The sequence below is a fragment of the Rhinoderma darwinii genome, chromosome 3 (genome assembly GCF_050947455.1).
Source record: "Rhinoderma darwinii isolate aRhiDar2 chromosome 3, aRhiDar2.hap1, whole genome shotgun sequence".
Lineage (NCBI taxonomy): Eukaryota > Metazoa > Chordata > Amphibia > Anura > Rhinodermatidae > Rhinoderma > Rhinoderma darwinii.
This window is the reverse complement of record NC_134689.1, coordinates 341838672-341864572: the sequence shown is the minus strand read 5'-3', so window position 1 is coordinate 341864572 and position 25901 is coordinate 341838672. Positions and strand designations below refer to the sequence as shown.

At 42.6% G+C, this 25901-nt stretch overlaps 1 protein-coding gene across 1 annotated transcript; it reads right to left on the bottom strand.

The window, feature by feature from the left end:
* Positions 1-2613: 2613 nt before the first annotated feature.
* Positions 2614-18064, bottom strand: BRF2 (BRF2 general transcription factor IIIB subunit). Its single transcript, XM_075855323.1, has 4 exons — positions 17813-18064; positions 7620-7679; positions 6390-6711; positions 2614-3324 (listed from the first exon to the last, which is right to left on the bottom strand). The coding sequence occupies exons 1-4, from the start codon at positions 17964-17966 to the stop codon at positions 2670-2672; spliced, it is 1191 nt and encodes a 396-aa protein (XP_075711438.1). The 5' UTR covers positions 17967-18064; the 3' UTR covers positions 2614-2669.
* Between the last annotated feature and the right edge of the window lie 7837 nt (positions 18065-25901).

Sequence of the window (25901 nt, the reverse complement as noted above, 5' to 3'; positions counted from 1 at the left end):
CCCGAAAATAAGCTGTGTGAACATACCCTTACAGTTGTAAACAAATTCAGCAACTCACCTGCGTGTTTTTACACATAGACAACAGTTTGCACTACCTCAGGGGTGAACAACAACTATTCCCGTGAACAGCTTGGTCTTAGAAAGCCATTCTCACGTCATGGTCAAGTCTCCTGGAAAAGGCCCGTCTTACACCTCTCAAAGAGTTTGGCCTGGGGGGAAAGAAACGTAGGCCGCTTCAAGGGAAGGTGTCATGATTTTTTTTATTATATTGCTTTTAATAAAATATAAACAAAAATGTTATTTATTAGTGTTGTCACTATAAGTGATGTTCAAACTTTTACTTCTCTATGGGGGCTGCCATTTTTTTTTCATCTCGGTATGTGCCGATTAACAACACAAACAGAGATGGAATACGGCACATACATCCCCATAGAGAATGCGCCGCTCCCACACAGACCAGAACTAAGCTCGTTCGCAGAGCGAAATCCAGTGCCATTTTCAAGTGGACCGGAAGCCGCTGCCGGACAGTAAGATGACGACTTCCAGCCGCGGCTTCCGGCCATATGTTCAACGAAGCGAAGGCGCAAGGAATAGGAGCGCAGACCAGCGGAGGCAGGAGCAGGTAATTTATGTTCGTGTATGTGATGTGTGTATTATGTTCGTGTGATACTGTCTGCTGAGCCCTGTATCGAATCCTCCTACACTGTGCAGTTGCTCATAAAATGGTGGCACAAAGTGTAGGTGGTTTGAAGATTCAAACCCCTCCGTCTTCTGGCACTAGCCAGAAGGGAGGGGGGATTGTGTGAGGACACTAGAGGAGAGTGTGTCCACCCCAAATTTGCAGCATATATTAATGAGGCTGCTTTACCACAGTGACCATGCAGCAATTTTGGGAACTGCTCCCTCTAGTGCCCAGCACATGGAAATGTTATAAATTAGAATCTAATTTATAATATTTCCTGACTTGTGAAAAAATTAAAACAATGTGTAATCACTCAAATACTAATTGTTTAACTGAAAAAAATAAATAAAAATAATAATAATTTCTAGCGACACATTCCCTTTAAGGGTATTGGATTTATCAGCACAGTGGGCCCCTCCTGCAGAGTGGCAAAATTTGTGTTATACCTCGTGCAGATCATGATTGGTATTCTCTTTTGTGTTCTTTGACTTCTTGCGTCATGCACCAGGCATTACACATGGGAATTCCCATCTAAAGACATATCTACAGGACATACAATAAATGTCTGACGAGTGCAGCACTCCATAAAGGAGACGAGTTGGAGAGATGATCACGCATGCATGCGCCTCTCTCCATAGTAGTTCAGAAGAGTTGTGAAATGCTCAGCTGTTTGCATAACTCCTGTAAACTACAATGGGGATAGGCTCATGCAAGAGCTCTTCTCGAGTGCCAAACAGGGGAACAGGGAACCTCCATTTATCAGATATTTATTATGAGGCAGTTTGGCCGAGTCTGGGAAAAGTGTAGCACAGTCTGGGTGCAATGTCGCTGGCTCTTTAGGCAGTTATTTACAATGAAGGGATGCACGATGCATCGACATTTCGATGCTGTGCTGGGGCAAACTGTTCAATACCGTCAATTTAGGTATCTGGATACTAACTTGTGTGGCCGCACACCTTAGTATTGAATTAAATGGAGAGAACATGGCGCGTGCGCGCACACTGTACAGCGCCAGCAATGTTCTCTTCCTGATGACCGCCCCGCTCGTCATTAGTGCTGGCCACGTCACAGTAGGCGAGAGGAACGCTCCTCCTTCCTTTCTCTACTGCCACCAATGATAACCTGAGAATATGGGAAAGGGGTAGGGAGGGGACTGTCGCTAGCTGCACAACGTTCCTGATGACGTGCCTGTGTCGCTCGCGCTGCAGTGTACAGTGACAGACTGGCCCCAGGCAGGTATTAGATTAGAGCAAAAGCTTGAAATAAAGGCACTAGTATTATTTGCAGCCAACATTGAGGAACATTGGGGTTAATGTGACCCACAATAACACCAGCGTTGCCATTATTTGAGGGAAATGATGAAGCCCCTTATTAATGTGAGGCACATGGTGTTATGAATTTAGTACCTCTATATGCCACACATTAGTAATTAACCCCATCATGTACCTCACACATTAACCCAATGTTGCCCATTACAACTGTGAGCGCTGCAGGGAGCCGGGCTCCTAGAATCATAGTTATCTATGACGCTAGGAGTCCCTGCCTCTCCGTGGAACTACTGTCCCGTACTGAAAACATGATTACAGTACGGGACAGTTGTCCCGCAGCAAGGCAGTGACACCTAGCGTAGATAACTGTGATGCTAGGAGCCCGGATCCCTGCAGCGCGTTTGGTCTGGGAAATATCACGCGTTTATATCACGGGCCAAACGTGCTCGTGTGTGGGAGGCCTTAGTTTACATGTTTTACTATTTAATATGCTTACAATAAGCCACATTTTCTATTGATTGTGTACTAGCGGAGATTACCATATCGGAATGGACTCAACTGTTGACATCCATTACTTATTTATTAATTTAGTGATCCACCAAATACATATTGGTTACACATTAAAAAACAAATTATGGTCATTAGTAAGAAAGAAAAAAAATATAATTTTATGAAATTATATTTACAATTTATAACAAGTCTTGACGATTAAGTTGGATTCACTGATGCAGTTCAAGTTGAGCCTGTACCTGCTGAAAGCAAGCCATCTCAGCGGGTGTCCTCAGGTACTGCTCTATCTCACTGTCCGAGATTTCCTCCTCTCCGGTAATGTTCTGGAGCGTATTGGGGAACGCCGTAGTATGACGTCTTTTTCTTGGCTTGGTCAGGCATGGAGGAAGGAAGGCTGCACTAGGGTGTTGTTGATCAGAAGAGTTGCACTCTTCTGATTGTGCGTGGGACATCTCCACAGCTTCCAGAGACTTCCGGAGAAGATAGGCCTGGTGTTTTAAGATGTCACCCAAGTGATACACCACAGTTCTTTTATTTACGGTTAGCATCTTCAGCCATGGTAGCTGCGAGGCCAGTTTTAGACACCTTTCTTTAAGTTCTTTTAATCGCATTACCGCTGGAGAAGGCAATTCTGTTTCGGACAACTTACAGAAACGAGGGAAAGTGCATGACAGCCGTTGAGCGGGTTTGAGGGACTGCCAAGAAAGATAGACAGCTGCTGTTATTATGGGAATAGGGTGACGACCCGTGATTAGCCATGTCTCACTGGCTAACTCCAGTATCTGTAGAGTCCGTTCCAATACTTTATCCACATTCTCTGCATATTCTTTTGGGACAGACTGACAATCTTGGAATAATCTGAAACTGCAAATAAAATGTCATAGGTGAGCCTGAATGAAAAGGGTTTTCTGGGATTAGAGCAATATAAAACATGAATAGGAACAAGCTCCTAATAGGAAACGTGTACATGCTAAAGCCGTTAAAACGGACACGGATATGAAATATGCTCATCTGAAAAAGGCCTCACTACTGTGTTTGCATGATACCTGCAGTTTTTCACTAAATTTCACTTCGTACATTGCACTTTTAAGGCCTTGTTTACACGAGCGTGTCAGATTTTGCGTCCGCAAAAAACTGACAATTTTTCATCCATATAAATTTCCAAGTTACGTATCTAGGTTTTTTACAACTATGACTATGTTCTGCAAGCACTAACTGGTTTCACTTGTTTTATGCATTGCTTAGCAACGAACCGGTGAAAAACAAACGGCACACAGATGTTGTCCGTGTACGGTTTGTTTTTGTCACGCACTCATAGACTTCAATAGGCGACTCTGGTCTGCAGAAGCTGACTAGAATAGAACATGCTGTGAGTTTCTCGCAACGGATAGACGCTCCATTGAAAAAAGCGGGTGTGAATAAGCCCCATTGACTTGTATAGGTCGGTGTGTTGTCCGTTGTTAAAACGGACAGCACATGTATAACAAATAATTTTGTGTGAATAAGGCCTAAGCCGAAACATTGAAACGGCTGAATGGTAACAGCCTACGGCGGAGACAAGCGCCGACAAAAAGGTGTTCCCACCACTGGCAACATCACAAAGTCATTGCACTAGGTTCAGAATATTGGGGCGGTGGGGACTCGTGGTGGGAAACCGCAGCTAAATTTCAAGGTAAATATAATACAAAAGTGTGTCATCTTTCTATGTTCACTAAAATGATTTTTTTTTTTAAATGCAAAAATAAACTTTAAAACTACTTTAGTGCATTTAAAAAAAAAAATGCGACATGAAAGGTTCTATAGATACCAGACATGGAAGTAACAGAACGCCTGTGAGAAGTAATCTCTGCCTGTGCTCTCATGACAGTGCTTCCTTCTCCAGTGCTTTGGTAGCTCATTGTTATCATAGCCTCCAAGCAACAAATCCGTTCTCTTCTCTCACTTTCTTACCTCAGCTGGTAATGAAAGGTGGACTCGGATTGGTTGCCATGAGGTGTCGTGGCTGCAGTGCAACGTTGAGTTGACAAAGTACGGTAACAGGCAGAGCTAGTATAGGGATCTTGGCATTGAAGTTATCACAGGTGACCTGTAACTTTAGCCACTGATATTTTGTCATAGGTAATAAAAAGAAATATAAATAATTCTCTTAAAAGTTCAAAACAAACTAAAGAATCAGAATCATTCGTGTTATTTTACTCCCAGTGTCTTGCCCGAAGTAACACAAAGTGACATTTACAAATCTAACATTCTTCTGATAGGCCCCTTTTAAACAAGATTACAGGAAGCGGGGGGCGGGCGGTGACAACTCTCATTCAATTAAGGAAAAAAAAAGGATTGGCTATCACCGCTATAAATGAGAATCTGCAGAGGACATGTTCATGAACTGAAAATCCACCGCATACCTAGAATCCACAGGTGATTTTTCTGTTAAAACCCCATTTACTTGCGTTGTACTGAACTGCATCCGAAACTTTGCAAGAAATACACAACGTGTGAACGGTCTAATATATTTTATTTCATCACTAATTTCCTAATCTTTGTTTGATGTCGGTTAATGGAAACATTCTTGTTTACACCCAGAGGCTGAAAACAGGCCCTGTTCACATGGAGTTTTTTGCAGGCAGAAAAATCTGCCTGGAAAAATCAGCTCCGGCTTTTTAAAGTGGGTTTGCACCATACGCGTTTTTTGTCTAGTTTTTTTTTTTAAGGCTTTTTTTCCCCGCTATCTCTTCAACAGGAAGATGGAATAACCACAAGCGTTTTTTACCGAAAAACACAAAAAATCGTGTCAAAAAACGCGTTTATTTCCGTCTCACATTGAATTCAATGGGGTTGTTGAGGCGGAAAATGCCTCAAGATAGGGCATGTCGCTTCTTTTTACCGCGAGCGTGTTTTTTTTTTTTGCTCGCGTAAAAAAAACAAAAAAAACGCCTCCACCTCCCATTGAAATCAATGGGAGTAAATTTCAGCTGTTTTTTGCCCCGGTTTCCGTGGCAAAAAACTGTGTTCTCGGGGCTAATCCAGTCTAAATAACACTCTGTGAACTAAACGCATCATCAGAAGAAATCTTTCTATTGTTCTAACATTTTGTTTTACAGTAATCTTTAGGCCTCATGTACACGACTGTAGCCATGTGCATGGCCGTGATTTTCGGGTCGGCCGGCAGCGGACTGTCAGCCGCAAGCCGCCCGCAAATCGCGGGCCGTGCACATTGCCGCGGCCATTATTTTCAATGAGCCTGGGCCGCAGAACACGGACGTAATAAAACATGCCCGTTCTTTCTGCAGTCCGGGCTCCTGGGCCATACACGGACCGTGAAAACCACGGTCGTGTGCATGGCCCCATAGGAATGAATGGGGCCGCAATCCTCCCGTAGATTTTCGGGGGAATTGTGGCCGCAAAATCACGTTTGTGTGTATGGGGCCTTACTCACATACCAAATACGACGGCAAAGGATATGCCATAACATTATGGCTGGTAGTGGTCTGACCATTGGGATCCCCGACAATCTGCACAGTGGGTGGCTGGGAGCGTCGCTTTGCAGGGAAATGCTGTAAATGGGCCGCACTGTCTCTCCTACATTTTCAAGGATTGGTGAGGGTACCAGCAGTTGGACCCTGGCGATCAGTAAGCGATTGCATATCCTAGCGATATAATTTAAATTACGGTGGAAAAATTTATGGTGCAAGGTTTTCATGATAAGTGATGTAAAATAGTTTTATAATATGAACGCATAATATAACAACTTATGAAAGTGGAACCCACTTTTCGTTGCTTTTGGGCTCTGTAAGCTGAAACCCCCACCTGCTGCCATTATAAAGAAGCTGCGGTGCTAGTGATAGTGATAGTTAAAAAGCCTTTTGGTCTCAATTATCTCCATTCCTCTAAAAATACTATGATAAAATCTGCCACCATCTACATGAGATTACCTTCTGCAGTGACTTTTGGCCAGATCCTTAAGACTCATAGATGGTACATCAACCTTCAGTGCCTGGACCAGTTCCAGGAAGACGCTGGCAAGGAGTTCATATTTGGAGTAAAGCATAGAAGAGATGGTGGCAATAGTGAGAGGCCAGCCGTGCTGTCTACACGTGATGTATACACAGCAACCCATTATCGCCTCTTTCTTCTCCAGTCTGGCAGAGTGGCACAGTGGGAGGTAGAAGGCATTTTCATAATAGGACACTGCAGTATCTGCAAAGGTGTCTGGGAGTCGGAGAACTCTACAAAGATCCCTGACACGCATAATACCTTGTGGGAAGAAGACAGATTACATTAGACTGGTGTTACACATTACTAAGTGGTAGCCCCTCTCGTGAGCTGCTTACTGTTAATCCCTACCGGGGTCACATGGGGAATCATATCAACTATCGCATTCAAAAAACTAAAAATTGAATCAGTGTGGGCGAATGGAAAGTCACTCATTCTAATTTACTCAAGTGTAAAGGTCGACTGGATACTGGTTATGAAGCTGCACAATAGTCAAAAGCATTCAGTAAGAGCCGGGTTGCAGATAATGGCAATTTAGCATAACAAGTGACAATCACACATAGGACCGAAGAATTGCAGCAGTGGGGGACACCCAATGGTAAGTATATTTAGATTATTATTATATTTCTGGGGTTTTTTCTGTTTTTATTTCCCAGAGATTCAGGGTTTTTTTTCTCAAAATCGTGAATACCCCTTTAAGAATCTATTCACACAATTTTTTGGTCGACATACATACATTGTAAATATAGATTATACACACACATACAATTAAGAAAAGGTGAAGATTATATATATTTTTTAGAATGGAATTTAATGGCAGATATTTGTACACTATACATTAGCAGCTGTTTTTTTGTGGCGGAAATTTTTGCAACAGGAAGTGCAGCCATTTTGGTTGTGAATTTGCATCTGATGGTAAATCGGAAAAGCTGACAAGCTTATTAAAAATGACAACTAATAGGACTACACTTCCAGTCTTTACTTTTGTAACACTGTCTGCTATCAGAAAACACCAAAATAAAATTGAAGAGAATTACTAAATTTTGGCTGCTGCCCTTACTTCTAATTTACTATGTGGAATTGTGTGGAAATCTTTAATGAGAAAAAGAATCAAAATCACGACTGAAAACAAAAAGGTGTCGTACACACGATTGACACCTGAAACTTACCTCGTAGTTTGGTTCGGCTGATTGACTCATTCTGTCCAGTGCTCTTTGTAAATGTGACCGCTGTGAATAAAACCGAAATACAAAAATGACTAAAAAAAAATCTGTGTGCAAGGGAAGTGGATGTGATGATCAGAACATTGCCTGGCAAGGAGAGGAAGACAGCAGCCGCTCTAGAGAGTCTATAGCGAGATGTGCATTTAATGGATTTTTGTTTCGTACTACAGATTGGGGGAGGGGAATGTCAAATGGAACTGGTATGTTACATATTTCCGAAGCTTTACTATTATCGGTTTATGGGCATTATGGGAGGCACAAGAAAAGGGGCACACACAACTATCAATGGGTGGAAAAATCATCATAATGCCCAAAAGTATTTGTATATACTAATGTATCTACAACACAACTGGCCTTCTGCTGACAATGAAGGACAATGTTTTGATGGGAGTATTGGCTGTACTACCAGTCTTACAAATGAGTAGTCCATGAGCTGTTAAACTGAAGAAGATGTCCTGTAATGAGGTCCTGACTACATTTTGCTTGATTTACTTGAAGGCAAATCTAGGTTTCTATGGGAGCGAAGAGGACAATATGTCTGAGGACCAAGCATATATGTAAAGACATGTTCACATCAGCGTCGGGTTCCGTTTGGGGTTTCCGTTCATCTATACCACCAGAGGAACAGAAAGCCGAACAGAAACTATAGCTTCCGTTTGCATTACTATTGATTTCAACAGTAATGCTTCCATTTTAATTGGTTTCCGTTCTGTAAAGTTTCAGTTTTTTTCACAGAAACAAAGTAGTCGACTACTTTACGGAACGGAAACCAACTAAAATGGAAGCATTACCATTGAAATCAATGGTAATGCAAACGAAAGTCATACGTTAGGTCCAGAATTATTTGGCACAGTGACTAGTTTTGGCATTTTGGCGGTTTACCGACTACTGTAACTCATTACTAGTCGGTCTTCCCCTCACTAAACTCTCCCCTCTCCAATCTATCCTCAATGCAGCAGCCAGGCTCATCTTTATGACCAACCGCTACACCAACGCCTCTAATCTGTGCCAGTCACTGCACTGGTTGCCCATCCCCTTCCGAATAAAATTCAAACTTATTACTCTCACCCACAAAGCTCTCCACAGTGCTGCACCTCCTTACATCTCCTCCCTCATCTCTGTCTACCACCCTACTCGGACTCTACGTTCTGCCAACGACCTTAGATTAAAATCCTCCATAATCCGAACCTCCCACTCCCGTCTCCAAGATTTCTCTCGTGCTGCACCCGTCCTCTGGAATGTGCTACCCCAGACAATCAGATTAATTCCCAATATCCACAGTTTTAAACGTGCCCTGAAAACACATCTATTTAGACAGGCCTATAACATTCCCTAATCTGACTCCTTTCCATGGCCCTCCATTTAGATTAGTCATCAGAATAAGATTCCCTCACACTCCTTCTCTTCATGTCCGTCATACACGGATAGTGGCTGGTGACCGGCTCATGCAGCTTTATGTTACCACCGCATGTGTATAAAAATGGCCGGACTATTGTACAGAACAAACACTGTTACACTTTGTGTCTCCCTTATGTCCTCATAGATTGTAAGCTCTTGCGAGCAGGGTCCTCACTCCCCAGGTTTGAATTGTAAATGAACTTTGTCACTATGTAATGTCTGATATTGTTTGTTTCATGTTCCCTCTAAATTGTAAAGTGCTGCGTAATATGTTGGCGCTATATAAATAAAGATTATTATTATTATTATTATTATTAAAACATATTGAATTTACAGTTATATAATCAATATGGGCTTAAAGTGCAGACTCAGCTTTAATTTGAGGGTATACACATCAGAATTTGAGGAAGGGTTTAGGAATTACAGCTCTTTAATATGTAGCTGCCTCTTTTTTCAAGGGACCAAAAGTAATTGGACAATTATCTTAAAAGCTATTTAATGGGCTGCATCGGCTATTCCCTCGTTAATCCATCACCAATTAAGCAGGTAAAATGTCCTCTAGTTGATTCCAGGTGTGGCATTTGCATTTGGAAGCTGTTGCTGTGAACCCACAACATGAGGTCAAAGGGGCTCTCAATGCAAGTGAAACAGACCATCGTTAGGCTGAAAAAACTGAAGAAATCCATCAGAGAGAGCACAAATGTTAGGAGAGGCCAAATCAACGGCTTGGTACATTCTTGGAAAAAAAAAAAATAGCGCACTGGTGATCTCGTGAACTCCAAAAGGCCTGGACGTCCATGGAAGACAACAGTGGTGGATGATCGCAGAACCCTTTCCATGGTGAAGAAAAACCCCTTCACATGATCTACCCAACTGAAGAACACCCTCCTGGAAGTTGGTTGTATCAGTATCTAAGTCTACTATAAAGAGAAGACTTCATGAGACCAAATAGAGAGGGTTCACCACAAGGTGCAAACCATTAATCAGCCTCAAAAATAGAAAGGCCAGATTAGACTTTGCCAAACAACATGTAAAGAAGCCAGCCCAGTTCTGGAACAGGATTCTTTGGACAGATGAAACTAAGATCAACCTGTACCACATTGATCGGAGGAAGAAAGTATGGAGAAGGATTGGAACGGCTCATGATCCAAAGCACACCACATCCTCTGTAAAACATGGTGGACGCAGTGTGATGGCATGGGCATGCATGGCTGCCAAAGGCACTGGGTCACTAGGGTTTATTGATAATAAGATAGAAGCAGCCGGATGAATTCTGAGGTGTTCAGGGATATACTTTCTGCTCAGATTCAACCAAATGCAGCAAGGTTGATTGGACGTCGCTTCACAGTACAGATGGACAATGACAGAGAACATACTGCGAAAGCAACCCAGGAGTTTTTTAAGGCAAAGCAGTGGAATATTCTGCAATGGCCAATTCAATCACCAGATCTCAACCTGATCGAGCATGCATTTCACTTGCTTAACCCTTTCACGACCAAGGACGAAAATGCACGTCCTGGTCGGCTGCTAGATCCCGCACCAGGACGTGCATTTTCGTCCGCATTTCAAACTGTCACTCTGTGTAAACACAGAGTGACAGACCCGCGCTGACAGCTGTCCTAGACAGCTGAGACATCAGTCTCGCCGGACAGCGGACCATCGCCGCTGCTTTCGGCAGTTAACCCCTTAAGTGCGGCGACGGATTGCCGTCGCCGCATTTAAGTGGTTTGAAGCACATCGGCAGCCCCCACGAAGTGATCGTGGGGGCTACCGATGCTTGTCACGGCAATCGGAGGTCAGATAATGACCTCCGGGTTGCCATTTACGGAAGCCTCGGAGGAACAGCCTCCGGCCGTTCCTCCTCTGCTTCCTGTCAGTTTGACAGTCACGTCACAATGACAGTTAGAGTACATCACACTACGTGTGTAGTGTAATGTACTCTAGCAGCGATCAAAGCTGCAAGTCTGAGTGTCCCCTAGTGGGACAAGTAAAAAAAGTAAAAAAAAGTAATAAAAATGTTTTAAAAAAAGTGTAAAAATAAAAGTTATAAGTTCTATAAACACTAAATGCTTTTTTTCCTATAATAAGACTTATTATAGAAAAAAAATGAACACGTTAAAAAAGTACACATATTTGGTATCACCGCGTTCGTAACGACCCCAACTATAAAACTGTAATGTTATTTTCCCCGCACGATGAACACCCCAAAAAAAAAAAAATCAATAAAAAACGACGACAGAATCACAATTTTTTTGGTCACCACCGCTCCCTAAATAAAGAATAAAAAGTGATCAAAAAGTCGCATGTACCCGAAAATAGTACCAATAAAAACTTCTATCTGTCCCGCAAAAAACAAGCCCTTACACCGCTTTTTTGACTAAAAAATAAAAAAATTATGTCTCTCAGAATATGGTGACACAGAAATTATTTTTGTTTATAAATAAGTCATTTTATTGTGCAAATGCTAAAAAAAAGGACCAAACCTATATACATATGGTATCGCCGTAATCGTACTGACTCGCGGAATAAAGTAAAAATGTCATTTATAGCATACGGTGAGCGCCGCAAAAAGAAAACCTAAAAAACGGTGTCAGAATTCCTGTTTTTTGCTCAGGATTGCAAAAAAATGGAACAAAAAGTGATAAAAAAAAAAAAACGCATGTACCCCAAAATGGTACCAATGAAAACTACAGATTGTCCCGCAACAAATAAGCCCTCACACGGCTCCGGTGGTGAAAAAATAAAAAAGTTCTGGCTTTCAGAATATGGCGATGCAAAATGTGCAGAGTTCCAAAAGCGGATAAGATCGGGCGACATTTATCAGTGCGACACCGGCCACACATCTATGAAATATTATTTATTTACCCCATTATTATACCCTCATGTACCCCGCACAGATTACATATACCCTGATGTACTCCTCCCAGATTACATATACCCTGATGTACTCCGCACAGATTACATATACCCTGATGTACTCCGCACAGATTACATATACCCTGATGTACTCCGCACAGATTACATATACCCTGATGTACTCCGCACAGATTACATATACCCTGATGTACCCCGCACAGATTACATATGCCCCCCACATTATAAACTGAAATACCAGCGAAACCCAAAACAGAAAAACTACCAAGCAAAATCTGCACTCCAAAATCAAAATGGTGCTCCCTCCCTTCTGAGCCCTGCAGCGTGCACAAACAGCAGTTTGCGTCCACACATATGGCGTCGCCATACCCGAGAGAACCCGCTTAACGTTTTATGAGGTATTTGTCTTCTGTGGCACAAACTGGGCACAACATATTATGCACTAAAATGGCATATCAGTGGAAAATTGCAATTTTCACTTTGAACCATCCGCTGTGCACTAACCCCTTTGCGCACTATGACTTAATTGCCCGTCATGATGCGGCGGTTGATGTATGGAGCCGGCTCACGTGCTGAGCCCGCTCCATAAGCTGCGGGTGTCGGCTGTGTATTACAGCAAGTCCCCTCGGTACTAACGGACAGGTACAGCGATCGCTCTGTTACAGAAGCCTGTAAGAATAACAATATACTGCAATACATTAGTATTGCAGTATATTGTACCAGCGATCCAATGATCGCTGGATCAGGTCCCCTAAGGGGATTGATTAATAAAATGTGTAGAAGAATTATAGTTATTAGTAGTGAGAATTTTTTTTTTAAAGTTAAAAAACAAAACACCTTTTCGCCTTTTTCTTCTAAAGTAATGTAAAAAAAATGAACAAAATTGGTATCGCTACGTCCGTAAAAGTCCGAACTATTACAATATACCAATATTTAATTTGCACAGTGCACACCTTAAAAAAATGTAATAATTGAAACCGCCAAAATCGCAGTTTGTTTTTTTTTGTCACCTTCGCTCTAAAAAAAAAATGTAATACAACTTTTGAATCACTTTTTATGTACCAAAAAATAGTACCAATAAAAACTGCAGCTCATACCGCAAGAAATAAGCCCTCACACCACTCTATTGATGGGAAAATAAAAAAGTTATGGCTCTTGGAAAGCGGGGAGGGAAAATCTAAAATAAGAAAGCAAAAACTGGATCAGTCCTGAAAGGGTTAATTCATTTCTAATGAAAAAATGTATGACCCCATGTGGGGTATTTCCGTACTCGGGAGAAATTGCTTTATAAAAAATGGTTGTTTTTTTCCTCCTTTATCCCTTCTGAAAATGAGAAAATGCAACATTTTAGTGGAAAAAAATTTTGATATTAATTTTCGCGCCCTAATTCTAATAAACTCTGCAAAAGACCCGTGGTCAAAATGCTAATTACACCCCTAGATAAATACCTTAAGGGGTCTAGTTTTCGAAATGGGGTCGCTTATGGGCAGTTTCTATCGTTCTGGCAGCTCAAAGCTTTTCCAAATGTACATTGGGGCCTAAAACATTTTCAAGCAAAATATGAGTCCTGAAAGCCTCCGGGTGCTCCCTTCCTTTGGGGCCCTGCCGTGTGTCCAAACAACGCATTAGGGCCACAATGTGGGTATTTTTGAAAGCAGGAGAAAGAGGGTGATAGATTTTGGGGTGTGTTTCTTCATTTTCATGTTCGCTTTACAAAGAAATCGGTCTTCAAACAAATACTTTTATGAAAAAAGTGACATTTTTTTTTTTTCACCTGCTATGCATTAAATTTAGCAAAAAACTGTGGGGTCAAAGTACGCACTACACCCCTAGATAAATACCTTAAGGGGTCTAGTTTACTAAATGGGGTCATTTATGGGGAGTTTCTATCGCTCTGGTAGCTCAAAGCCTATCCAAATGTACAGTGGGGCCTAAAACATTTTCAAGCAAAATATGAGTCCTGAAAGCCTCCGGGTGCTCCCTTCCTTTCGGGCCCTGTCGTGTGTCCAAGCAATGCATTAGGGTCACAATGGGGGCATTTTTGAAAAGAGGACAAACAGGGTGATAGATTTTGGGGTGTGATTCTTCATTCTCATGGTCGCTTTACAAAGAAATCGGTCTTCAAAGTGATACTTTTATGAAAAAAGTGAAATTATATTTTTTTACGCCTGCTTTGCATGAATTCTTACAAAAAAACTGTGGGGTCAAAATACTTACAACACCCCTTAATAAATACCTTAAGGGGTGTAGTTTTCAAAATGGAATCACTTGTGGGGGTTTCCACCATTCTGACACCTATGAGCTTCTGAAAACCTGGCTTGGTGCAGGAAAACAAAATGTACTTCAAAATGTATAAAATGATTACTAAATTTGTAAGTCTTCCAAATTGCTCAAAAAAAATATTTTTTTTCAAAAGTGCTGCCAAAATATAGAGTAAAGAGATGGAAATATATATTTAATTAAAAAAATTGTGCAGTATGTATGTACATATGTGACATATTGCCGTTAAAAATAGGGAAAAATGATAATTTTTACAAAATTTCTTCAATTTCTCTATTTTTTAATTAATTTCCGCAAATCGTATCAGTCTACTTTTACCACTAAAATAAAGTACAACATGTGACGAAAAAACAATGTCAGAATTACTTGGATATTCAAAACTTTCACAGAGTTATTCTCTGATAAAGTCAGACATACCAGATTTGACAAATCTGGCTTGGTCATTAAGGTACAAACATGCCCGGTCATTAAGGAGTTAAGACAGAACTTAAGGCAGAAAGACCCACAAGCAATAACTGAAGACGCTGCAGTAAAGGCCGGGCAAAGCATCACAGAGGAGGAAACCCAGCGTTTGGTGATGTCCATGGGTTCCAGACTTCAGACAGTCATTGCCGGCAAAGGATTCTCTACAAAGTATTAAAAAAAATGTTTTTTATTTCTGCCAATGTTAATTTGGCCAATTACTTTTGAGCCCTGAAATGAGGCGGCCGTGTAGAAAAATGGTTGCAATTCCTAAACGTTTCACAGGATATTTTTGTTCAACCCCTTGAATTACACCTGAAAGTCTACACTTCAATTGCATCTCAGTTGTTTCATTGCAAATCCAACGTGGTGGCATGCAGAGCCCAAATCATGAAGATTGTGTCACTGTCCAAATAATTCTGGTCCTAACTGAAGTTTACGTTTGGCTTTCTGTTCACCTGTTCTTCTGACGAAATAGATGAACGGAAACCCCAAACGGAACCCGATGCTGTTGTGAACATGCCCTTACAATAGCTTGACCTCCTCTCAGGTATGAAGATTTTCTGTCTTGGGTTGAGTGACCATCATAAACATATTACAGGTATGCTGGATCACGGGCGCACCCTTTAAGGGTATGTGCACACGATAACGACCATTACGTCTGAAATTACGGAGCCGTTTTCAGGAGAAAACAGCTCCTGAATTTCAGACATAATTGCTCGTACTCGCGTTTTGCGAGGCGTCAATTACGGCCGTAATTTGGAGCTGTTCTTCATTGAAGTCAATGAAAAACGGCTCCAATTACGTCCCAAGAAGTGTCCTGTATATAAGTGTCCTGCACTTCTTTGACGAGGCTGTTATTTTACGCGCCGTCTTTTGACAGCAACGTGTAAAATGACAGGTCGTCTGCACAGAACATCGGCAAACCCAAATGAATGGGCAGATGTTTGCCGATGTATTGGAGCCGTGTTTTCAGGCATAATTCGAGGCGTAAAACGCCTCGTTTACGCATGAAAATAGGTTGTGTGAACCCAGCCTAATAGGGAAATGTCTGCTTGCTTGGGAGTGAGAGAGAGAAATGGCTCTCTCCAGGATGAACATGGCTCCCTTAGAAGTCAGGAACCTGATGACAAATCCACTTTAAAAAGGGGCTGTCCATCACAACTTGGTTCACATTGTAGGTCTCTTGGGGTTCAATCACACTACCGTATATATCAGATCCATATAAATACCTTTTTTTCACTGAAAAAACATTGACCATTCATTTGAATGGTTTTATTCACATTTTGTTTTTTAAACGCACAGCTTTTTTTTTTTTGGACGTGAGGGATGTTACATCAACCCGTATTGGTACAATTTTTAGCCCATAGAAGTCAATGGGTTGATTTTAAAAACGCGTGTTCAGTTTTTGTATAGTACAAATGTGCGTATTTTTTTTCTGTTTTTTTACATCCGTACTTCTGCAACATTACAAAAACAGAAAAAAAATGGTTAATCCTATAAACAATTTGTAATGCGTATCTGTACTTGATCAGTATTTTCATACGCAAGCGTGAAGGAGCCCTTGGAGTCAAGATGATCAAAGAACCCTCAATGATGAACTTCGGGAATAGCCGGGCTTTAAGAGGATGAGATCTCAATATGAACATATTTGCCTGCATTTTAGAAATTATTTCAGAAACGAAGTAGCAAAGTCATCATACATAAGGCTGGGGCTACATGGCCGCAACCTCGCGCTGCCTGCAACACAGGTAATGGAAGTGAATGTGGCCGCATTGCGACCTGCACATCGCTACAACCGCCACTTGCAGGGAATTCAAACCCGCCGGACTTCTTACGACAGTGGTGTGGCCCAAGCCTAAGAGCAACCCTCAAATAAATTGTCCACGCCCTCATATTTTCTAATCAATGCTCCCATCCAGTGACAGTCACAGTGCCCCCATCTCAGTGTCTCCTAAAGAGTCAGGGTGAACATCCTCTTTCTGCACCGATTACAGATCGGCACATTAATAATGCGGACATTCAACAGGAGTAAGTGGAGCCAACTCATAAAAAAAAAAAATGAGGCTAGGGCTGCACGGCCACATTTGATGCACAATTCCCAGTCGTACATCAAAGTTGCGCACACCGCCTATGTCGCTTAGTCACGCATATTTTTTGCTGTTATGTTCCCATTCTCAGATGAACAGTGGGATGAATGGAAGCGTGACTGTCATGTAACATTAAAGGGGTATTCCATACCAAGACGTGGCATATCGCTATGATGACTGGTGGGGGATTTGCACTGAATGAAGGGGCAATGGCGCACGGTGGGATAATGCCTAGTTGCAGTTCTTCGCACGCCGCCAGGATAGGGGTAACGTTGTGTAAACAAAATGCCAAGGAGGCCTCGATCCCTTTATTCTTGTGAACGGTGGGGGTGCGTGTTTGCACCCTGATCAGGGCATGATGGCATATCCCAGTGATAAGCCGTCACCAACTACAGAGGAAATACCCCTTTAAGTTACACATCCCTGCGGGGGAATATATCAAAAGGTTAATGCCACTTTTCCTACATAGTTGTGCTAAAATTTGTGAATTTTTATGAAGGGAGCAAAGTTGTGTCGAAGGAGGCAGGGCCTTTGCAGGAACGACAGATTTATCAATTTACGCCAGCAAGTGGTGCCAGTAATGGCATAAATCTACACCCGCTCATAGCTGGCATGTATTTGCATTTCTGTCCCAGCAAACATATTATATTTGGCGACTTTTCCGTCAACGTAAATTGGTTTGAAACGCCAGTCTTAATATATTCCCCCTCTGTGTGCCTCAATGTATTCCTATGGATGTTTCTGCTGCGAGACCATTCTCCGTGTAGCTCTAGACTTAGTGCAGGCAGAAGTTGTTATAGTGACCAATCAGATCAAGTCTTTCATTTTCTGATCTGCACTGAAACATGAAAGCAGGAATCTCATTGGTTGCTACTGACAGTTTTGCACATAAGGCTCAGATCCCCTCGTTCCCCACTCTTACTCAGTAACCTTGTCGCAGCCTCTTGTAGTACAAAACTTTATTAACAACACACCTCCATAAAAAAATATATATATATTTCTATGTATAGAGACTAGCGACAACGGTTCTCCCACCTTGCAGGAAGCTCGCCTCTGTCTGTGTGGTTGTCAGAGTCCCCTCTGTCAGGATGAAGCCGCAGTCTGCGCACACTAGCTGCTCCTGGGAGTAGTGCGCGTCCTCCACAATCTCACAAGAGCCGCAGTCTGGACATCTTTTACTATCCGACATCTTTAGTCCAGATGAGACCGCTTACCCTGTAAGGAAATATGAGAGATGTAACAGTCACCTAGGTAACAAAGTCCCTTCTCTTAATATACTTCCGCGTAGCAATATGTCCCCGTGCAGCCGCCATTTTGTCTTCACCTATCCCGCTGCCTTCTATGGCATTTGGCTTCAAAATAATGGCCGCAGGGACAAAAAAATAAATAAAAATGGAAGACATTTTTTTCAAACGATATAGCAGGATATTATAGCAGCGTCACTTCCTGGTCTTGGTTTCGTTAGCTCTTCCTCTGGTGTCAGACATAAGTTAAAATACTTAGTGATATGTATGGAATTGACTTTTAGCTATTCGGCACGATACGTAAAGAACTGGTCGCTTCCAATGAGACTTGAATTATTACTTGCGCCATTTGGATCATGACAAAATAGACTGTGGGGATTAAAAATAAAATAAAAAATTAAAACAAATTACAATCCTTGACGCTAGGTGGCGCTCTGGTGTTAGGTTTTCTTTTAAACTCAGTATTGACAGACTAAAGATATGATTATTATATACCTCATAATATTAGAAATTGAGAACTATATTATAAATTAAATTACATCAGGGATTACATAAAGAGGTATGGTTTCCTGTTTCAGAAAATAAATGTTACTCTTTTTTTTCTTCAATATACCTTCTGTATCAATTGCTAAATCTAATCCAGCATGGGAGAAAAAAATGGACGTATACCTTAAAGAGGCTCTGTCACCAGATTTTGCAACCCCTATCTGCTATTGCAGCAGATAGGCGCTGCAATGTAGATTACAGTAACGTTTTTATAAAATAAAAAAACGAGCATTTTTGGCCAAGTTATGACCATTTTTGTATTTATGCAAATGAGGCTTGCAAAAGTCCAAGTGGGTGTGTTTAAAGTAAAAGTCCAAGTGGGTGTGTTTAAAGTAAAAGTCTAACTGGGCGTGTATTATGTGTGTACATCGGGGCGTGTTTACTACTTTTAATAGCTGGGCGTTCTGATGAGAAGTAACATCCTCTTCTCTTCAGAACGCCCAGCTTCTGGCAGTGCAGATCTGTGACGTCACTCACAGGTCCTGCATCGTGTCGGCTACATCGGCACCAGAGGCTTCAGTTGATTCTGCAGCAGCATCAGCGTTTGCAGGTAAGTAGCTACATCGACTTACCTGCAAACGCCGATTCGTCAACATCATACACTCCCATTCACAACGCCCAGCTAGTAAAAGAAGTAAAAACGCCCCGATGTACGCACATAATACACGCCCACTTGGACTTTTACTTTAAACACACCCACTTGTACTTTAGAAAGCCTCATTTGCATAAATATAAAAATGGTCATAACTTGGCCAAAAATGCTCGTTTTTTAAAAAAAACAAAACGTTACTCTTATCTACATTGCACGCCGATCTGCTACAATAGGAGATAGGGGTTGCAAAATCTGGTGACAGAGCCTCTTTAACCATGCCACATGGCCAAAAATACGAGAAAACTGGTTGCATACCACCCAACTTTCAAGTATATCAAAGAGGGACAACTGTTGTGGCAATTTTTTTTCCTTTTAAGCCTCGCCTTTAACCCCGCTCAATCCCTGTTCCTACACACCCGGTACAGCCCACACCGTATAATCCCCCATAGAACCCCCACACAGTATAATGCCCTCATACAGAATAATGCCCACACAGATGCCCCCATACAGTATAATGCCTACACAAATTCCCCAATACAGTATAATGCCCCCATAGATGCCCCATACAGTGCAATGCCCCCATAGCAGCCCCCATACAGTATAATGCCCCATAGCTGCCCCCTTACAGTATAAAGCCCGATAGCTGCCCCCATACAGTATAATGCCTCCACAGAACCGCAGTCTGGACATCTTTTACTATCCGACATCTATAGGCCAGATGATACCGCTTACCCTGTAAGGAAATATATGAAGGATGAACCAGTCTCCTAGGTAACAAGGTCCCTTCTATTCTTATACTTACGCATAGTAATATGTCCCTGAGCAGCCGCCATTTTTTCTTCTCTTATCCCGCTGCCATCTATGACATTTAGCAGGGACAAAAAATATAAGACTTTTTTTCAAACTATAGAGCAGGATATTAGTTCTGATTACAGATCGGCACATTAACAATGCGGACATTCAACAAGAGTGAGTGAAGAGCGGGCATAAGCCAACTGGGGTCATGGTACCTCATAAAAAAATGAGGCTAGGGCTGCACAACCACATTTGATGCACAACTCTCAGTCGTACATCAAAGTTGCGCACACCGCCTATGTCACTTAGCATCTTTTTTTGCTGTTCTTAGGTTCCCATTCCCAGTCACACTTCCATTCATCTCACTGTTCATCTGTCATGTAACAAAAATGTGTTAACTCATTAAAGGGGTATTCCATACCAAGATGTGGCATATCGCTAAGATGACTGGCGGGGGTCTGACCACCGGGATTCGCACTGAATGAAGGGGCAATGGCGCACGGTGGGATAATGCCTAGTTGCAGTTCTTCGCACGCCGCCAGGATAGGGGTAATGTTGTGCAAACAAAATGCCAAAGAGGCCTCGATCCCTTTGTTCTTGTGAACGGTGGGGGTGCGTGTTTGCACCCTGATCAGTGCATATCCCAGTGATAAGCCGTCACCAACTACAGAGGAAATACCCCTTTAAAATACACATCCCAGGGGGGGAATATATCAAAATGTTAATGCCACTTTTCTTGTATAGTAATTTTTATGAAAAAAGCAAAGCTTATCCGAAGGGGGCAGGGCCTTTGCAGGAACGACAGATTTATCATAATTTACACCAGCAGCTGGCGCCAGTAATGGCGTAAATCTATACCGGTTCATAGCTGGCATATATTTGCATTTCTGTCGCACCGAACAGCCAAAGATGCATATAAGCCTTTTCCGCCGATGTAAATTGGTTTAAGACTGCGTTTGAAACGCCAGTCTTAATATATTCCCCCTCTGTGTGCCTCAATGTATTCCTATGGATGTTTCTGCTGCGAGACCATTCTCCGTGTAGCTCTAGACTTAGTGCAGGCAGAAGTTGTTATAGTGACCAATCAGATCAAGTCTTTCATTTTCTGATCTGCACTGAAACATGAAAGCAGAAATCTCATTGGTTGCTATAATTCCCACACAGATGCCCCCATACAGTATAATGCCCACACAAATTCCCCAATACAGTATAATGCCCACACAAATTCCCCCATACAGTATAATGCCCCCTTACCTGCCCTCATATAATATAATGCTCCCTTGGCTGCCACAATATAGTATAATGCCCACTTGGCTGCCACCATATAGTATAATGCCCCATAGTGCCTAATAAAGAAATAAATACATGGGCTACATTCACACGACAAAGAAAAAAAATGGCCATTAGGGCCTGTTCACATCAGCGTCACCCTTCTATTCATGGGTTCTGTTAGACCTTTCCATCAGACGACTGCGCTATTGTTTCCGCGAAAAAAAATTAATCCTTATGGAACGGAAACCATTTGCAACGAAGCATTACCATTGAAATCAATAGTAATGCAAAAGGAAGCTAAGGTTTCTGTTTGTCTTTCTGTTCATGGCTTCCTCCAATGGAAAGGTCTAACGGTACCCATGAACAAAAGTGTGATGCTGATGTGAACACACCCTTAAAAACTGATCAATTGTCAGTTTTTCATCGCCGCTTTGCATCAGTGTGTCTCCAAATTCATCCTTTTCCAGTCCGTCATTCGTTTTTCATGGCCGTTAAAAAAAACTATAGGTAGTGTCACAGTGCCCGCATATAAAGTGCCGTAGTGCCCGGGCATTCTGCTCTTGGACAGGCGCTCCCTCTAGGGGCGGAATCCCCGGCAAGATGCAGATACAGTTGACACCGGTACATACCACCGGCTGCCCGGGACAGCGGGACACCGCCCCGGAATCCGGGACTGTCCCGCTAAATCCGGGACAATTGGGAGGTATGTAGGTTGTGATTAGTGGTGTGGGCTATTTCAGTCACACCCATTGAATGCAAGTCAAGCATACAGCCATATACTTCTGCTAGTGTTATCTATAGTCAAACCTTTTCCATTTTATATGGAGCCCATAATAGAGCTTCCATAGAGGTGAATGAGGCCTGTACTTTATCTCTGTATGCCATGGATTTCACAATACAACAGAAAAAATCATAGCATTCTCCATTGTTCTCATTGCTTCTAGAGGACAATATCTCCGTACATATGGAGTTTGATGGAGCTTGTATGGCATCAAACTAAGGAGCCGCACAGCTGCTGCGCATTGCTGTACAGGCTCTGTGTACTATAGAGGTCAGTGACTTTTACATGCCGCGTCACAGGGTGTCAACTTTCCAACAAGTCAGTTCATCAAATTTCTGCTTTGCTAGGTTTGCCCAGTCAGCTGTAAGTGCTTATATTATAGGGATGTGTAGGCGCAAAAACAGCTCAGTAGCAAAGCAGAACACCACCCAAACTTAGAACTAGACTGCTGAGTGCTCAGGATGTATGCTCAAACATGTACGGTAGTGTTAAAAAAAATAGCAGTCCAACAGCATTTAGGGCCTGTTCACATCAGCATTGGTTTCCGTTGAGGCATTCCGTGAGACCTTTCCGTCGGAGAAACCCCTCAATGGAAAGGCAAACGGAAACCATAGCTTCTGTTTGCATTACCATTGATTTCAATGGTAATGCTTCTGTTGCTTATGGCTTCCGTTTGTCACCGTGGTGTAAGGTTTCCATTTTTTTGACGGAATCAATAGCGCAGTTGACGGAACCCCTCAACGGAAACCAACGCTGATGTGAACACAGCCTAACCTGATAAATCAATGTTTTTGGTAGAAGTGATATTTCTACATAGCAAGAAATTACATTTGGGTAATTTTGGGTTTTCCAGCTTCTGACAACTGATGACCTATCCACCGGATAGGTCATCAGAACATGATCTGTGGGGTCCGACTCCCGGGCCCCGCACAGATCAGCTGGTCCGGTGCGCCTCCGTGCACCGGACGTACATGCCGGAAGCAGTTGGCTCCGGCCACAGAATAGCGGCTGAGCTGCAGTACTGCAGCTCTGCTACTATTCAAGTGAATAGGAGCAGACCTGCAGTTCTGCAGCACGGCCGCTATGCTATGTACGGACCCAACTGCTCCCCGGCTCCGTACATTTCATTAGGTGCCACAACATCCGGTGCCCGCAGGCCACCGGAGCAGCTCATCGGTGCGGTGTCCGGGTGTCGGACTCGCACGATGACATACTGATGACCTAACCGGTGGATAGGTCGTCAGTTGTCAGAAGGTGGACAACCCCTTTAATTGAGAGTGGCTTGTTCAAAATAATAGCAGTTAAATTGGTGAAGTTGTTCATTCTGTGGAATAACAGGTGTCAATCGTAGCCCTTATTTAAGGTAGGAGGGTGGCAAATATGACGCATGTTGTTTATAGTGCATTTCCTTCTGAAATATTGGGGAAAATGGGTCGTTCCAGACATTGTTCTGGTGAAAAACTTACTTAGATTAAATTGGAGAGGGAAAAACATATAGAGAAGTGCAGCAAATTATAAAAGCATGATGGTGCAAAAATCATGATATGGGGATGTCACTAGTCACCTGACTAAAATGTTTAACCTCTCTCTTTCTTCTGGAATGTTTCCCTCCTCTTTTAAATAGGGTAGCGGCACCGCCCCATGACCCTTTCATGAGTAATTAGCATATAGTGTGCGCCGTTTTAAAAGTGGATTTTAAAGATTTTGCTGCATCTGAAAAAAACATACAAGGGAATGTTTGGAAATATTGTCAGGTGATGTATTACCGCATGGTGGCGGTTCAAGGGGTTAAAACTACCAGACAGGTTCTTATGAAATATACAATGAATTGAGAACAATTCCATCTGCCCTGCAATTTTGTTATTATAAATATATCCTATATAATTACAGATCCAGAACCATGCTCTGACATATATACAGTACCACAACCAAGCTCAGTACATAAATACAGCACTAGAACCAAGCTCTGACATATATACAGCACCAGAAACAAGCTCAGTACATATATACAGCACCAGAACTAAGCTCAGTACATAAATACAGCACTAGAACCAAGCTCAGTACATATATACAGCACTAGAACCAAGCTCATACATATATACAGCAAAAGAACCAACCTCAGTACATAAATCCAGCACCAGAACAGCTCAATTTAGTGCAACCCCTGCCGTATAGGTTTGTACGGCGTAAAACTACAGCTCCCAGCATGGCCCGAACAATGGTGAGGATATGCTGGGAGATGCTGTTTCACCCAAAAAAATCATACCACCCATCATCTCACTGCAGATCATACAGTGACTACAGTACTGATTAGAGGCAGAATAAACATTTACATTAAGTGACTCACCGGTGACGTCTCAGATTCTAGTTCTTTTCTTCTCCCTCTGGTCCAGACATCTATGATGGATTTCTCCGAGCCATGACCCATTTCTGCAGTTTTCCCACTCAGATGTCATCAGCTTCTCACTTTTAAAAAATTTCTGCACCTATAAACAAAGTTAAAATTCTCAACACCTCTAAATATAATAAAGCGCCAACCACTGCACCTCTAACTATAAGGGTATGTGCACACGATAGCTTCCTTTTACGTCTGAAAAGACAGACTGTTTTCAGGAGAAAACATTTGCGTCGTTTCAGACGTAAAAGCTCCTCCCCGCATTATGCGAGGCGTTATTGACGCCCGTAACCTTGAGCTGCTCTTCATTGACTTCAATGAAAAACGGCTCAAATTAAGTTTCAAAGAAGTGTCCTGCACTTCTTTGACGAGGCAGTCATTTTACGCGTCGTCGTTTGACAGGTCGTCGGCACAGTACATCGGCAAACCTATTCAAATGAATGGCAGATGTTTGCCGACGTATTGGAGCCGTATTTTCAGGCGTAAATCGAGGCATAATACGCCTCGTTTACGCCTGATAATAGGTCGTGTGAACCCAGCCTAACAGCGACATACACTGTGTCCCTGATTATAATCGTACCATACACTGTGTCCCACACACACCGTGCCCCCTGTAGATAGTGCCCCCATAGCCCCCTGTAGATAATGACCCCCATAGAGCCTCTGTACATAGTGCCCTACATAGAAGCCTCTATAGATAGTGTCCCACATACAGCCCTCTGTAGATAGTGCCCACATATGGACTCCAGAGCTGCAAGGCAATAGTGCTAACCACTGAGCCACCGTGCTGCCCTACATATAGCTTCCCCTATAGATAGTGCTCCACGTATAGCTCACCTCTGTAGATAGTGTCTCACATATAGCTCCCCCTGTATATAGTGTCCCACATATAGCCCACCCCTGTAGACAGTGCCCTACATATAGCCCCCTGTAGCTAGTGCCCCACAGGTAACCGACCCCTGTATATAGTGTCCCACATATAGCCCACCCCTATATAAAGTGCCCTAAAAATAGTTCCCCTATAGATAGTGCTCTACATATATCCCACCCCTGTATATAGTGTCTCACATATAGCTCCCCCTGTATATAGTGCCCCACATATAAACCCCCCTGTAGATAGTGCCCCACATCACCACATATAGACCATCCTGTATATAGTGTCTCACATCCCCACATATAAACCCCCCAGTATATAGTGTCCCACATCCCCACATATAGACCCCCCTGTAGATAGTGGCCCATATCACCACATATAGACCCCCCTGTATATAGTGGCCCACATCCCTACATATAGACCCCCTGTATATAGTGGCCCACATCCCCACATATAGACCTCCCTGTATATAGTGGCCCACATCCCCACATATAGACCCCCCTGTATATAGTGGCCCACATATAGACCCCCCTGTAGATAGTGCCACATATCCCCACATACAGACCCCCCTGTATACAGTGGCCCACATCCCCACATATAGACGACCCCCCCCCATAGATAATGC

What these genes read in the sequence shown, in the direction of transcription:
- BRF2 (XM_075855323.1), bottom strand. Translation starts at nt 17,966, where the DNA reads ATGTCGGATAGTAAAAGATGTCCAGACTGCGGCTCTTGTGAGATTGTG. An exon ending in AGAGGCGAGCTTCCTGCAAG is followed by an intron (nt 7,680 to 17,812) that starts GTGGGAGAACCG and finishes TTTTATTCACAG; the next exon opens with CGGTCACATTTACAAAGAGC. An exon ending in GCCAAAAGTCACTGCAGAAG is followed by an intron (nt 3,325 to 6,389) that starts GTAATCTCATGT and finishes TTTTATTTGCAG; the next exon opens with TTTCAGATTATTCCAAGATT.